The following is a 16,413-nucleotide window of genomic DNA, read 5'->3' on the forward strand; positions in this document are numbered from 1 at the left end:
GTCTGAAATGGATAACAAGCCCCCCCCCCTCACTTTTAGATGTTGTCATGTGTTGACACAGATGTTGAGACATGTGATCCAGCATGAGATGTTTTAAATATAAATGGCGATGTGAGACGTTCTGATCAACAGGGATTTGATCCGGCCTCTGAGCCCAGCTGACGGGTTGTCCCGCCCGCGGCACCTATGGCCGTGCTGATCCTTGTATGATGACAGCGTTGTGAAAACATTCTGCCATTTGCAGAGACCAGAACCAAGTCCCCCATCCAACGCCGCCCCTTTGTCTTTCTCTCATATTTTTATTTGGCTTGCCTCCACACAGTGAATTACCTCCAGATGTAATTCCTATCCCTGTCCCCCCCTCCTCTGAATTAGTGGCTAGTAAAAAATTAGGTTTAAATTAGCTGCGGCGTGGAGAACGGTTAAGTTTGAAATTTCCTCATAATGAGTTTATTATTCTTTGGTGGGATGGCGTTTTCCTGAATTAATTTACTCTTTTTTTTTTGAGTAATTGGCGTCTGATTGAAAAGAATCAGAACTGCTGAATTGGATGTCGCTCGCGTACGTTTGGTTTTGGTGTAATGTGAGAACTGTTAAGCCCAACTTTTCTTCTGCTCTTCATCACTTTGTTTTTATTCTTTTCTTGTCCTCATTCTTTTTCTCTTTCATTCTGATTTTTTTCTGTTTTTAATACTTAAGCCTGGACTATAGTCTCTTTTTATGTGTACACGCACAGTCGAATGCACATCCTTGCAAAATGTAGTTTATTTGCCTCGTACGTGAACACATTTCTACACATGCACATTGCAACAAAATGCAATGCGTTTCTTGGCAACATACTAGATTCTCTTGTTAGCGCATGTGCGACCTACACGTACAATGTATGCCACTTGATCTCATGAGAATACGTGTGTATTTTTACGTTTCAGTGTGGCTGTACCATACGTACATTTACTTACGTTTAAAACACACTGAAACGTATAATATCGACGTTTTGACAGGACTAATAAGTAAATTATTCACGTATTTACAGCTTTACAAACGTACAAATTTGTACGTAAGTTATTACTATTCATAAATATTGAAATCGGGGGCATTGGCGTTTCTTACTCAATGACATGTTTTCAGTCATATTTTCTGACTTTTATTTAAGACAGTTTACCCATTTACCTAATAAAATGATTGTGATATTCAGAGAATTTCACTATTGAACATTTTAAAACTTTAAAATGAATAACATTTTTATGTATTTTTTTAACTATTTTTTAATATTTAGTTTGTTTGCCATGACACACAAAAACGCGTTTTCTTCTATACTGTCTTCTATGCAATACGTTATTATTACTACTAAGCAATAATTACACCAAAAAACAAAACACAAATTCACAAAAGATGTTACTTTTATTCATTTGCTGTAATCCACATCTTTAAAATTCATAGGATTGCAAGGAACAGATCCAAATTCAGCCCTTTATCCAGCGATCTTGATCAGAGTTTTCATCAGCAACTGTAAAGTCAGATTGCGCGTTCGTTATAGGCTAATATAAATTTGAATTCAAATATCGCGCATCAAGAAGCTTTACGACACATTGTTTTACGGCAGTGATATCAAAAGCTCATTGGCTCTTGCGTGCCACATGACACATTTGCGTCATTTCCGTTGGTGTACGTTTGAAATTTAAAAACTTTGTATAAAAAGGGTTTGGGTTTAGGGTAGGGTTTAGGGTAAGGTTTAGGGTAGGGTTAAGGTGGTAACATATCGCTAAAATGGTTAAAGGGAAATTATACAGCAATACTTATGGAATTAAATATACGTAAATGTTATACATTTTTTAGCTGTGAAAACGTAATATTGCTACGTTTAAATGTTGTAAATACGTCTACATTGTACGTTTTAGCATCTATTAAAACATACTAAACATACGTCTTTTATTTTTTAAAGTTACGTGTAAATACTACATACTAAACATACGTCTTTTATTTTTTAAAGTTACGTGTAAATACTACATATTAACAGTGAAATCAGGTTGATGTATGCAGGGTTTCAAAAATCTGGTGGTGCATGTACAGTGCACTACATTTTACTGTTTTGGAATCCATTCAGCCCATCTCCAGGTCTGGCGCTACCACTTTTAGCATAGCTTAGCATAATGCATTGAATCTGATTGGACCATTGGCATCTCGCTCAGAAATGACCGAAGAGTTTCAATATTTTTCCTATTTTAAACTTAAACGCCCGAAAATACTCCCGTTGGTAACTTTCAATAGCAGAGGACTATTTTCAGGCACTGTGTAATATCATTGCGCCTGCTGCAGCCATGTTACGGCAGCAAAGTCCTTGATAATTACGCCAGAATGAGAGTATAGTTCCTAGCATATCTGCCTAGAATATTGCAACTTTTAATTTTCCGTCGGTCTTAGAACACGATGTAACCACAGAAGAGTCAAGTTTTAAATAGGAAAAATATCAAAACTTTTCGGTTATTTTTAGCGCAATAGTAATGGTCTAATCAGATTCAATGGATAATGCTAAGCTATGCTAAAAGTGGTACCGCCAGACCTGGAGATCAGCTGAATGGATTTCAAAATGGTAAAACTCAATTGTTTAACTCTAGGGGAGCTGAAAACTGAGCATATTTTCAAAAAAAAAGTGGAGTGTCCTAGCTTGCTTAGTAGTAGGGATGGGCGATAATTTGCATGTGATTGTCATTGCGCATCTCGTCAGTAAAGCCAGTTGCTTGATTAGTAATAAATTGCCATCACCTGCTTTCAGATAGAGCGTCATTTACTACATAAAGTCGTAGATCACTGACTATAAGGGCAATTACGCATTAATTATCGCGGACGTATCGATGCGATATGGCCCAGCTTGTTAATAAACTACGACTTTGTGTAGTAAATGCTGCTCCATCTGAATAGCAGGTGATGGCAATTTATTACTAATCAAGTAACTGGCTTTACTGACGAGATGCGCATGATATCCCATCCCTACTTAGTAGTAGGTTTACTTACAAAAGCATGTCATGCTTTTTTGACTTGGGCCTGTAAACAACCAGCAGCCACCCTAGCATTACAGTAGTAACTTGCGCACCTAGGCAAGTGCAACTGAGTTTCTTTGTTAAACTAGTTGCCTTTAGCATCCCTTATAATATTTCATGTCTTTTTTGTCTCTGAATGTATCACTGTATTGAGTTTTTTTATTTTGTCATGTTGACAAACGTGTCGAGTGGTCATTGATGAGTCCTCGTCGCGTAGCCTTTAATCTTATTACAAGTTTGGCAGCTCCAAGCGCATCAAATACCCATTACCCGCATTTTCCCAACAATGTGACGCTAATATAAATTACAGCCTGTACAGTATTATAATATCTCTCGAGCGAAAAAAGAAGCCGTCTGCCATTCAGATGGCTTTCATCTGCCGCATAACAGGTAAACTGCTGCGAGCCGCGCTTGCTTGTATAAATTTACCCACATGGTCGAGTCTTTGATTTCATCAACTCATCTAATTCAAATGCGCTTTTGAAGGAGCCACATTTTAAGGGTAGACACAGAAGAGCCAATTTAACCTGGAGAGTCTGTCTCGTTCTGCGGGCCTTTCTGTTTGAAGTGGCCGGTCAGCTTGAACTGTCTGACTTCTGTCATTTCGATCGCTTTTATTTCGCCACTGAAATATATACTTCAATCCTCCCTACAGATGCTGGAGTGGAGCAGGTATCATTAAACGTAGAGAAAGCGAGCAAGCGTTGGCTTTCTGGCTCCCGGTGGCTCGTGTTGATGTTTCAGGCTTTGTGCGCTGGTTTATTTTCAATAGGAACCCTTTCCTGAGGGCCGCTCGCTGCGCCTGTTGATATTAAGTCGAGCAAACACTCTCTGGGACGTCCTGTAGGGCGTCCGGCCAGGATCGCAAATGGAAGTCACATGTGAAGGGATTCTCTGACCCGACTCCGTTGGGGTCCGCCGTCTCACTCCTGGCCCCTGAGCTTAATTTGCTTTTTAATGGAGGTGCCACCATACGTAGCTTATTTTATAGCTGATGTGTCTTTGCATCTCAGAGCTCTTTGAGGTTTGAGGTTGTTATTTCTCGGATTAAACGCACGCATCTTATCTTGTTATCATGCGCTGTTGTGATTGTCGAGCATTGCTCGCCCCCCCCCGTCCCTGCCTACTGAAGTATATATGCAAATACATTTGGGCACTATCATTATAGGCTACTTAATAGGATTTCATTAAGGTTCCAGTATGCAAGGCAAAGGAAGGTTGCCATGGATACCTCGGTGCTTAAGTACAGTATATTATAATGTTTAGCTGCCTGTTATATAATCATTGTGCTCTAATGGTCCATTTCAGGTCATATTGATCTGTGATGAAGAACGTCATTAAGATGAAGAGGCCGGTTTTGTGAGTTTGCCATTAATCTATTTTTTATTTTGTTTTAAAAGGAGAACAGGTATGTGCACATGTCCAGGAAATGTTTTTTTGTTTATGAATAGATAAAGCCATTGAGCGTAATTGGACTAGTTTCAGACTATGAACAACTGCGTTCAGTGCCATTAACTTAAAGAAAAAAATAATAAGCTTTCATCTATTGATGTTTTTTTAATTGATGAAGCTGATAACAATGCATCCCTTAAAAGCAGTTGTGTTTGGGTACTTAAAATATTCCTTATTTAAGAGTCACTTTCTATTTAAACCCTTCAAAAGCATGTGCATTGTACAGAAATACCATACATGTGAGGGTTTATTAGGGCTGTTTACAAGTGTAAGGATGCAGTGACATGGATTCGTGTAGACTCTACAGCCTTAATGCTGCTTGTTTTCTGTGAGGTCTAAAATAAAGATCCTCAATAACACTAATGCAATTACACATAATGAATGATAAAGAGAACGAAGAGTCCACTTTTAATCTGGGATTCAAAATTTAAAGGGATAGTCAGCCCAAAAATAAAAATTCTGTCATTTCCTTACCATCATGTTGTACTAAACCTGTATGAGTTTCTGTTGAACACAAAAGAAAATATTTTGATAAGTGATGGTAAGCACACAGCTGCCGGGACCCATTCACTTCCATAGTATTTGTTTTTCCTACTATTGAAGTCATAGGGTACCATCAACTGTGCACTGTACACTCAAAATTTCTTCTTTTGTGTTCAACAAAATAAAGAAACTCATACAGGTTAATTTTTGGGTGAACTATCGCTTTCATTGAAACCTAGAAATGGAAGTTTAATAAGTTAAATTCTGCAATATATTTTGGTTGTGACATGATGATTTGTGACATTAACCATGTTTACTTCTTTGCACAGTACATGACTGCATGCTAAATACTAAGAAAAAACTTTTTGTTGATTTAATGTTAACTCTTTCCCCGCTATTGACGAGTTATCTCGTCAATTAACTCTTTCGCCGCCATTGACGAGATATCTCGTCAATCAAGAGAAAACGCTTCCCTGTCAATAACGAGTATTTCCGCCTTTCCGCAATACCGCTATTATCCGCAACTTTTTAAACCCGGAAGTATTGCCCTATGGCAAGCGGCTGCATGTCCATGTCTGTTTTAAAGATCGTTTTTAATGGGATCTCTATGAAAAGTCCGTCACAAAAATGGAATTATCTCTGCTTTTTGCTCAAAATGTGGATGTTTTTGCAGAAACCTACCCATATTCAAAAGCTGATTACAAAAGAACTACTGAAGGTAGGATGAAACGGGTTTTTTTTTTTGAAAGCAGAGGGTCTGTTCTTTCATTTTGTATATTGTATATTTATATATTTAAAGAAGAACATTTTCTGGAAGGCATTAAACTTTGGTGAAAATCATGAAAAACGCTGGCGCTGGCTGGCAACTTTTTTTTTAAACGCTGGCGGCGAAAGAGTTAATAGAAAACATTTCCCTGCCAATGACGCTTTCCTGACAAGTTTTTACGGTAATTTGTAATTCTGTTATTATCCAATTTATAAAAAACTGAAGCAAAAACTAATTTAATAATTTAAAATTTTGTATGTTTTAATAATCGTTCTGAATCTGATTAATAACAAAATTCCTTAACAAAAATGCAATTATTCCAGCTTTTTGCTCAAAATTTTGAGGTTATAAAAAACCCAGAGGTTATAAAAAGATACAAATGAAAATAGGATTAATTTTTTTTCCATTACGTTTGTTTGTTTGAAAGCAAACGCTCTGTTCTTTCATTTGATGTATTTGTATGTTTATATATTTATAGAAGAAAATTTTCCTAGAAGGCATTTTGTGAAACTTTTGTGAAAATCACAAAAAAATGCTGGCGGGCAACTTTTTTAAAAAAGGATGGCGGGGAATGAGTTAAAGGATTAGTCCATTTTCTTTTTAAAAATCCAGATAATTTACTCAGCACCATGTCATCCAAAATGATGATGCCTTTCTTTGTTCAGTCGAGAAGAAATTATGTTTTTTGAGGAAAACATTCCAGAATTTTTCTAATTTTAATGGACTTTAATAGACCCCAACACTTAACACTTAAATTTTTTTAAACTGAGTTTTAAAAGACTCTAAACGATCTCAAACGAGGCATAAGGGTCTTATCTAGTGAAACGATTGTCATTTTTTTACAAGAAAAATAAAAAATATGCACTTTTAAACCACAAATTCTCGTCTTCCCCGGTCCTGTGATGCGCCAGCGCGACCTCACGCAATACGTCATCATGTCAAGAGGTCACAAATGACGAAAGCGAAACTACGCCCCAGCGTTTACAAGTGTAGAGAAAGAGGACCGTTCCAACGTTGTATGTGGAATGATTCCAATTAATGTCAGTTTATTGTTTAAAATGGTCCGCAAATGTGCGTTTCATATATGTAACGTAACCTTTCCACAGCATTACACAATTACCTGAGGTCGCGCTGGCGCATCACAGGACCGGAGATAGACAAGAAGTTTTCTTGTCAAAAATGACAATCGTTTCGCTAGATAAGACCCTTATGCCTTGCTGGGAGCGTTTAAAGTCCTTTAAACTCCGTTAAAAAAACTGTTAAGTGTTGAGTTAAGTGTTAAGTGTTGGGGTCCATTAAAGTCCATCAAAGTGAGAAAAATCCTGGAATGTTTTCCTCAAAAAACATAATTTCTTCTCGACTGAACAAAGAAAGACATCAACATTTTGGATGACATGGTGGTGAGTAAATTTTCTGGATTTTTTTTAAGAAAATGGACTAATCCTTTAATTTAGCTTTTTACTCATATAGGCAGGCAATATAAACTGTTAAAATGAAAAGAAAAGACTTTTGGGCCACACTGTATTCTAATGCCAACAAATAAAGCACATATTTTTGATTTGACTTCTCATGCCAGACTTGTCAGACAGAAGGGGGCAGTGTCACTACTTGCTGTTGATCAGTCACTAATCCTTGGTATGCATAGGGTTTATTTGGAGATGAATTGGCTTTTGTGTTACCACTATAGTGTCAGGGTTTAGATGGGGTATGATTGTGTTACTATGAACCAGCATGGTGCGTCTTGATAAAAAGCATGGTGTGCATACTGTAGATGTGCTCTTGACACCGACTGCTGGATCGAGGCAGGGCATTTTCTGTGTGCTTTAATTGAAAATGAATAGTTGCCATGGATATTTTGCCATCACTTAGAGCGAAGGCCACACTGGTGTTCCCTTCATTGCCACCATACGGTTTCCCTTAAACCCCCCTTCCCTCCCCAAACACGCACACTGCACTTTATTCTGTGTGTGTGCTTAAAAGCACCACTGGTGAAATTGTTTGTCCTCATTGACCTTGGCAGTCCAAAGCCCTGTGAAATGAGAAAAAGAGAATTAAGTCAGAATAATAAGCGTCACGTTTGTCTCTTACGTGAGTAAGCGTTAGGCCCTGACGTACCCTTTAACATTTTGGGCGAAATGTAAAAATGACACATTAGCCGCAGTTCATCTGGCGGCCTTCCGTAACCTTTTACACTTCCTCATTCAGCGTCCGCACCACTCCGAGGCCAGAAATGGCGCGTTACAGTTTTTGGCTGGAAATCAGCGGTTTATAATGATATCATGGAGTTAAAATATGTTTCAGTGGAGGTGGTAGATAATGTGCTACTCTCTGAGCCTGTTATATCATGCCAGCGTAATGCTCCGAGCTGGGAGTTCAAGTGATCTTACAATGCGTTGGAGGCTAGATCCTAAACTTAATAAATCTGTCATGCTTGGCTTGGGTGGATCGTGCACAACATGAAAGTTCTTGCTCAATATGAGCCGAGTGTATGTGTGCCAATATTCAGCAAACTACACTCGTAACATTGGGGTAATTAAATGTACAAGTGGTTTGAAACTTCATATTAATCTTGACAGAAAGGCTTAACTTTAATTCTTCTGGTTAATCTATTTAAAATTCACCCCTCGCACACTTTGACACGCGCTCGCCCGTTCACCAGCAGCTGGTCCCTCGCTCGCATTCCAGCGGCGACGATGCAAACACGCTCTCCATGTGGTGACGGGAAGCCCGTGGCAGATGGACTTTCTTTTTGCATCTGCCGCGTGCAGACTGGCCTTTGTACTCGTCTCTTGGGGGAGAGCGTGGCTTTCGTCTCCGCGAGTAGATTCCTGTCTGCTGGAGCCGCGAAGAAAAACATCTGTGGCATGCAGGGTAAAAGAACCAAATGGATGTGTGAGAGAAGAAAAAATACAGAAGATTAAATAAACACCATTAGTTAAAAACGCTCCACGCTTCGTCCCCCGTGTACTGTTTACAGTACGACAGATATCTCATCTTTTTTGTGGGTTTAATTATGGTTAGTAAATGCAAGAATATGTCAGTCATTTAGATTCGTTTAACATCTGTAGAGACACATTTGCCTGTGTGATGTGGATTATGAGGTTTATCTGATGTGAGGAAAATGCTGTTCTGTTTTTTTTTTTTTTTGCTTTACATTTTATTTCGTTTTTTCTTGTTTTGTAAGTTGCACCAAAAGTTTTGCGAAGCAAATGCACGTGTATTTATTATTTTACAAGAATCCAAACTATTGCTCCTGAAAACAAAAAAAATCCCCTCTCGACAATCAACCCTCTGGTTTTGGTGTATCATTATTCGTCGGGTGCCAAAACAATCAGAGGTCTGGCTGATTTGTTTTAATTACAGGCGTGAAATAATGTCACGGGTCTCAGACGTGATTGGGCAGAGCCGTTGTGTGCTGGTCGTGTAAATATTTCTTTGATATACAGTGAACGTCAGCTAGTTTTTTCCTCTTTGTACCCCCCACTTTTATTTTTCTCTGATGGTCTTTTGATTCCTCTGGCATCTTATTCCTGATTTCTTCAAATGACTCTCAATGGGATTGACTGTACTTTAAAAGGTATGTTACTTTCTCGGTTTTTGCAATACATGCGTGCCAAGCAGGATTCAGTGGTGTGTTTATGCATTAAAAGAGCTTTTTTATTTAAAGACCTTTCTTAGCGTTCCTCATGCAGGCAAGGCTAGAATTAAAAGACATGCATGCGCACTTACCTGTGTTTTGGGAGTCAAGACGTCCTCCGAGTTGCATGTGTGTGTTAAATCCCCTCGAAAGTAGCCGTAATGCAGGCGTATGTGAGAAAGAGAGAGAGAGATACAGGAGATTGCAAGAAAAAGAGAGGGAGAGAATTGTGTGTGTGCGCGTGCCGCGGCTGCTCGCTCAAATGAGAGCTGTGAGAGTCGCCCGGCGGAGCGCGAGCCGAGCCCCGCTATACGCGCACGCTGTGAGCGAGCGCACATGCAGCATACAGCACGCAGTCACACACACACATACACACGCACGCACACACACACTCAGCTCACTCACCAAGGACTTCTTTACAAAAGAAAAAAGAAAGGAGAGGGACACAGAGCATTTTTGAGATCAGAAAGTCCAGAAAGCTTAGGAAGTGAGAACAGCTGTATAATAATTCAGACGGAAAATACACAGTCCATCTTATTATTTCCAGTTTGTCGCAGAAAAGGTCCAGGTCAGGGCGATACATTTCCATTTTGGCACTTTTTCCACTTGCTCGGTCGGTCGGAGCCCCCGTCTCCTATTGGGCCCTGTCTGCGCGCTGTCGTAATTGCTCGGTGACAAGTGGAGATGAAGGAATAATTGTCAGGAGATAGGGGGCTGTTTTTTTTTAATGGGTGCACTGCTGGTTTAAGTATGCATGAGCGACGCGTGAGGGACGGGGCCAAAGAGGCGCTTGTTTATGATGCGAGTCTGTATAAACACAGTTGGAGTGATGACATCGATAAACGCGCACACTTTCCCGTGACGCTCACCGCTGCCGGCAACTCTCCGCCAAACAACCTCTCCAGCCCGCCGTCCCACGCCGCTCACCTGCAGGTAATCAAACCCCCTTTTTATTCATCCATCTGTCCTCCTCAGCTTTCCTTCTTCCATCCGTACGCGTCTCTCTCGTTCTTTCACTTTTTTCTGTCATTCCTCAAGGCTCCGGTTGGGTTTGTGGGCTGCTTTCATCTGCGGGTTAATTGCTGGTGATAATAGCAATGACGATAATGAATGTGGTTTTGCGCGGGTGTGTGCGTGCACGCTGTTAAGTGCGCGCGAGTGTGTGTTCTCGTGCTGGAGAACTGTGTGCTTTAACTTTGCCTAGTAGATGCATTGATTTAAAGAGGGAATTTTGTGTTGTGGAGTTTACGATGATGTGCTAATGGGAAATCAAGCTGGAAAAAAATTGTTTTTATTTTTATACTGGCAGTTAACTAAACAGCGTTTGTCACTAATTTAATAAGCTAACAATTATAAAACATATTTATATATATATCATGATGTTTTTATTTTATATAAGTCTGATTTTTACAATCATTTAAAACTTTACAGAGCCTGTCCCATTTTGGAGGTGGGGTCAGTAAAATGATTAGCCCTCCAGTACTAATTATTCCTATCAAAGGCAGGCAGATAATTTGTTTACTTAAATATTCATAAGGGTGAGTGAAGCATGCTATTGGACTATCATGAGCATATTATTAAGTTTTTATATGGCTTTGTGTTGGAATGTAGTGGTGGTCTTCTTTATAATTTAATACCCAGATGTATAATGAAGTATATGATTAGTGCATATGGAGATTTAGACCCGTTCAATTCACCAGACGGATGATTTACATTGTTCTCCAGAGTCGTTTATTTAGTGCTATAAAATTAAATGCTACATATTTTTTGTGTTTCATTGTATGAATCCCCTTGGCAATAACATGTTTGAAGCTTACTTTTTACACCTTGTTAAAAAACAAAACAAGGCAATTATTAAAAATTGTTTAACTTAAACTTGTTTACCTATTACCAATTAACACCGCTCATTAGCCGAGCCGGGTATTTGTTTTGAAAGTTGAACCAATCACTTTGTTATGCTAATTGTGATGTAATTTAATTTGAGTCCCGTAATGATGATGCCGCTATTATCCCCATAAATGATGCAGTTAAGCAGCACTGCCTTATTTGCATGTGCTTGAAGGGGGATGCGGCACGAGACGAGCCGGCATCCTCTCCGTTTCCTCTCTGTGTTCTCCGCAACCCTTCGGGATCTCCTGCCCGGTGTCTGCTCCTTGATGATCAGTCGTTTTATCTGCTATTTTAATGCAAAATGAGTCGACCACGGTGCAAGCTTGAAAATTAAATAATTGAAATAGCAGACTATTAAAAAATGCAAATGAATTTCTTCTGTCGAGGCATCACACAGTGAAGTCATGCAGTTGTAGTATTGTACTAGTTTGCAATCTACCTTCTCGAGTTCATATTTGCATATCAAAGTTCTTCTTTGTTGGCGAGAGGTTAATTTTTAATCTATTGATTTCATGGCCTCTGGTTTGGACATGCAGATGGTGGCTGATTAGATCACGCGCGTGTGCCGGACTTCCTGCTGTTGTGTGATTGAATTTTTTTTTTTTTTTAGGAAAAATCAATTTGAAAGTCTTACAAGAGCAGCTACCCTCTTTAAATGCACTTCTGAGAACCCTTCACTTGGTCTGTGACTAAGTCTCCCTTAAAGACTGCCCATTATCTATTTTGTCGAGGTTTTAGACTTGGGTAATTTTCCTCTGGAAAGATTATTTTTCTCTCGACCAGCCTCGCCTGTTACCGCCCTAATTGGTTACATAAATCTTGTCTGGTATGAATGAGAAATGTTGGGGTGTTGTCAAGTGTAATCTTCGGCCTTATTTACCAATTCATTAAGATCTATCGATGCAGGACTGAGGCGAAACAATGACGACATAAATCAGAGCCGGGGACATAATGACCCTAATCATCCTCAGATAACTGGAAACGTCACGATGAGCTATGTCTCCGCGGCCTTGCGCCTGTGTGGCGGCACCGGGGCCGTCCCGGTCGTTAACGCGCCCGTCACCTCCGTACAACTCATAAGCACCTCTCAGCGCCGGGCAGGGGCAAGTACGCTTGCCCCCTACACCCCTCGCCTTTTAATCTCACCCCACACACCGCTGACCCCCCCCTTCGTGCACGAAAAGGATAATTATTACAATGCAGAACATTGAAATGAAATATGCGGTCGAGTCAGGTAAATAGGAGATGGAAAAATTAAGGTTTGGGAGAGAGAGGGGCAGAATAAGGGAGAGAGAGACCTTGCCGTTTGCTAAAGATGATTGGCGCAGACAACAGGGCCTCCTACTTTTATAGGTCAATTACTGGTGATTAGGTGGGCTGAGTTAATTAAAGAAATTAGCCGAAATGCAAACGCAGAACGTCACCGCAAGACATTGCTTGCTTTTCACCAAGAGGGGAGGCGCTCGCCGGCTAAAAATCTGAAATGTTCCCTCGCTCTCTGCTGTCTGATATCCTGCCGCACGCTTTCTGAAATATGTGGGAACAATGTAGTTTGCAGCGCTGTTTAACATTTATGAATTATATACAGTTTGGAGGATTTATTTTATGGCAAAGATTTAGTTCCACATCTCAGATTTATTTTGGCCTTTTCTTTATGATCTTTCCATCCTTTTTTCTTTTAATATAAATAGCACAGAATTAACTTCTGAATATTCTTTGTTGAATGAATTGAATCGCACTCCCGTCTATTTATGGTCCGCAAAAAAGGATGAATTGAAATTCAACTGTGGCTTTGGTGAATGTGTTCTCATTTTACCACAGATAACAACACTTGATTCTGTTACCTTGCATACTGTTAATCCTAAAAAGCAATGTATTCATCCAAGCCTTTCATTTTTGAACTATAAATGCGCTTTCGCTTACTCTCTCTTTCTGTAATCTCGTCCATTGTGAATCACTTTGAAATCCCTTCATCTGAAAAGAAGGAGTCTGTAATATCACATTCAGGTTTCGAGGGAAGTCATTAACTATATGTTTGGCGCCCCTCAAGAGCCAAAAAAGACTTTATTTTACTTTAGAGGCGTTTGTGTGCTGTACAGTGTTACTTTATTTGATGGCATTTTTAATGTCATCTTTCTTTATAATTTATCGCCGTCTATTCGGTGCACACGTGTAGCAGAGAATTAATTAAACCGAAATAAAACTTAACGTCGTTATTTTGTGCCCAGACTCCCATTTTCGAAATGATTTAAATCTGGCATTTTGATTTATTAAGTATCTGTTAAATATTTGAAAATAACGGGACGCTGATCTGCTTTATTTTCCATGCATTGTAACTTATGGCAATGATGAATTAATTTCAGTGGAGCACAGAATTTGCGATTATTTTAAATGGTATCCATATCTTAACCGAATCGGCACGGGTGTAGCTAGCGGACTGTGAAATGTAATTTTTAGCATTTTTCCCTCTTTTTCCTTTTCCTCGCGACGCGAGGATTCCTGGCACCTGAGCGTTGCGCCGATAATGACGGGGTTTTTTGGATCACAGAGTTTGCCTTTCGGATGCCTCCCTGAAATAATCATCAAGCCTTTTTTTCATCCTATCAGGGGATAGAGGGGTGCGCGGTAAAAAAATCAAGGGTGCACCTTGGAGAAAGTAGTGTAGTGTTTTTTCTTAGAGTTTTGGAGCCCCTTTTCGGTCACTCGCTGTAGACCTTTGGAAGGAGTGTAATTTGAGCTCAGGGTGCTACATTTGATAATGAGGGAACGTCTGTGATCGTACAATCAGATCAGCTTTGTAAATGAGCGTGAGTAACTTATGTGATGAGAAGAGTGTGTATGAGAAACATCTGGCATGTAAGTGCTCGCTCTCTCTCTCGCACACGCACACGTTTCTGCTCACCCACCCGAAATCACAGCCGTACCTCTTAATGCGTCGTCAGGATCTGGGATTTTTCACCTGATGAAAAGGACAGATTTGCACAGCCGAGAGCAAACATTTACACACACAGAAATGAAACGCAATGCTACAGCATTTAAAGAACAAAAAAAAGAGACAAATGCTTTCAAATCACCACATAATGTGTATTTATACCATAAAGTGAGCGATTGGATTTTTATCAATGCAGGTACGAGCATGATTAAATCTGATGGTGTCATTTTTCCTTCTATACAATTACAATGTAGGTGCAGTAGAGTCATTGTGATGATAAGCTGACAAGCTCCGTGTTTATCACAGCGATGGTTGCGTGATGTTTCCAGTTTAACAAATGGGAAGGAACTTGTTCACATACTACTCTTGGGGTGAAGACGACTATCAGTCACACCGAGACTAGTAAGGGCTGTAAATATACCCCATGTCCCGGTAGGTTTTTAGGAGAGGGTGATCTGATATAGCGACAGGCGGTCGGCCCCAAGGGTCGGAGTGAAAGGAGTCATGAACAAAGACAGACTTTGGGTTGCTGGCTTTTCTCTCTCTCTCTCTCTCTCACTCTCTCTGTCTTTCAGTCCATCTATCTCAGGCGGTACAGTACCGTAGTAGACTCCCTGCATCACTCAGTGTCATTCAGACACATGCATAACATACCCCCCCACACACACACAGGTCCGCTTCCCGGTGTGGAAATGATTGCAAAGCAAGGATGTGTTTCTAATTGACATTGTAATTGGCAGATTTGGACGCTACCTTCAGATGGCTAATTAATTTATCTCACCGCTGTCATTGGGTTAAATCACCACCTGATCTTCCTGAATACGCTTTGCATACATCTGCATGAGTATTACGTTCGGTTAGACACCTACACGCCAGTTGTGGATCATGTGGATTTAAAGGATACAGTGTTAATAATGTGTGTTTCTATAATGACAGCATCAGTATTCCGCGTCATTAAACCCAAAACCGAATTCAAATTGGGTGAAAAAAAAATCCATTGTCATTTTTTTCACCTAGCGTAATATTACTGCTGTCTTGAATTGTAGTATCGCATGCAGAGGGGGATTGCAACAATCATACATGTAAATGCTTGGAGGAAGGAGTAATAATCTAAATGAGTACATCTCTCTATATATATATCTACTTTAGTTATATACTTCTTTAGCATTAAAACACTCCATTACGTTGTTCATAAAATTTGAGTAAAGGCAATCAAGCGGCCCTTCTCTGAATATTTTAAACATGGGGCATGTAAAATTTATGCCTAATTTGAATACTTATTAGTCGCCTAATCTCTATGGCAGCTTTGTGTTTCTTCTGGAGAGATCTCTCCTTTTTGGTGTTTTAATCTTCTTTGGGCAGGATTATTTGTTTCACAGTTGTTTATTGCATGCTGCTTTGGTTCTGGACGCTGCTTTAGCCTCTCTAATTTGTAAATGTAAAATGTGATTTATTGATCTAAAAATTAAGCACACTTTGTTGTGTCAAGCGTTTGATAAGCGGTTACTGTACGCACTCATTCAATGATGGCTGCTAATTGTCCGTGCATAGCAGGTGACAAAATTGATGCGTTTAATCTGCGCAAAGAACTGTCACAGAAATAAATGAAAGAATTACTTAAAAATAAATCGGTGAGATTAGGGATATTATATCGGATGCAGTCGCCGTTAATGTAATTAATATTGTTTATATTTTAATGTGGTAACAGTCAGGAACAAAATGTGTAATGTGGTGGTGTGGTCAATGCATATGACAGAATGATGAGGAGGTGTGTGTGTGTGTTAAGGAGACTCTTGTGGGTAATATTAGCTATGCAGAACACACCTTGAATTGCATTTGTTGGGTCGAACCGATTCTTTTATTTATTGCGAGGGTCTCTACAGATCTTGGCAGGGCTCCTGTGAACATACAGAGCATTTATGCAGGGAAAATGATAAAACATTTATTACTAGAGAAGAGGTAATATGCATAATTTATGCTGTTTTTAGCACAATCATTAGTGATATTCGTAAGATTTTTTTTGTGTGCAATTCTCTTCCCCGTTTTCATATCGAACAGATGCCAGGAAAATTAATTTAATATCTTTCATTTATTTGCGAGAGTAAAAATTGACGTGTACATTTTTTTCGTTCTGTTTAAATTTGGTGTTTGAATTTTAATCGAGCTCTACGGACAGCACTAAATGTAGGAAAATAATGAATATTTGAAATGTGAT

The 16,413-nt window shown here is 39.5% G+C and overlaps 1 protein-coding gene across 10 annotated transcripts in view; it reads left to right on the forward strand.

Annotated features, from left to right (window-relative positions):
* foxp2 (forkhead box P2) overlaps positions 1 to 16,413 on the forward strand; it is a 118,746-nt gene that overhangs the window by 33,526 nt on the left and 68,807 nt on the right. The window contains exon 1 of one of the 10 annotated variants that reach the window (XM_055189852.2): positions 9,674 to 10,309. The exons of 5 other annotated variants lie outside the window; for them this stretch is intronic. In XM_055189852.2, coding sequence (XP_055045827.2) covers positions 10,127 to 10,309 — 183 coding nt within the window. In that variant the 5' untranslated portion in view covers positions 9,674 to 10,126. Of the gene's footprint in view, positions 1 to 9,673; positions 10,310 to 16,413 lie in introns of those variants that run through there. 4 more of the 10 variants (XM_055189857.2, XM_055189859.2, XM_055189860.2 and 1 more) reach the window with 4 other exon arrangements.

This window comes from Misgurnus anguillicaudatus, chromosome 1 (assembly GCF_027580225.2).
Source record: "Misgurnus anguillicaudatus chromosome 1, ASM2758022v2, whole genome shotgun sequence".
Classification (NCBI taxonomy): Eukaryota; Metazoa; Chordata; class Actinopteri; order Cypriniformes; family Cobitidae; genus Misgurnus; species Misgurnus anguillicaudatus.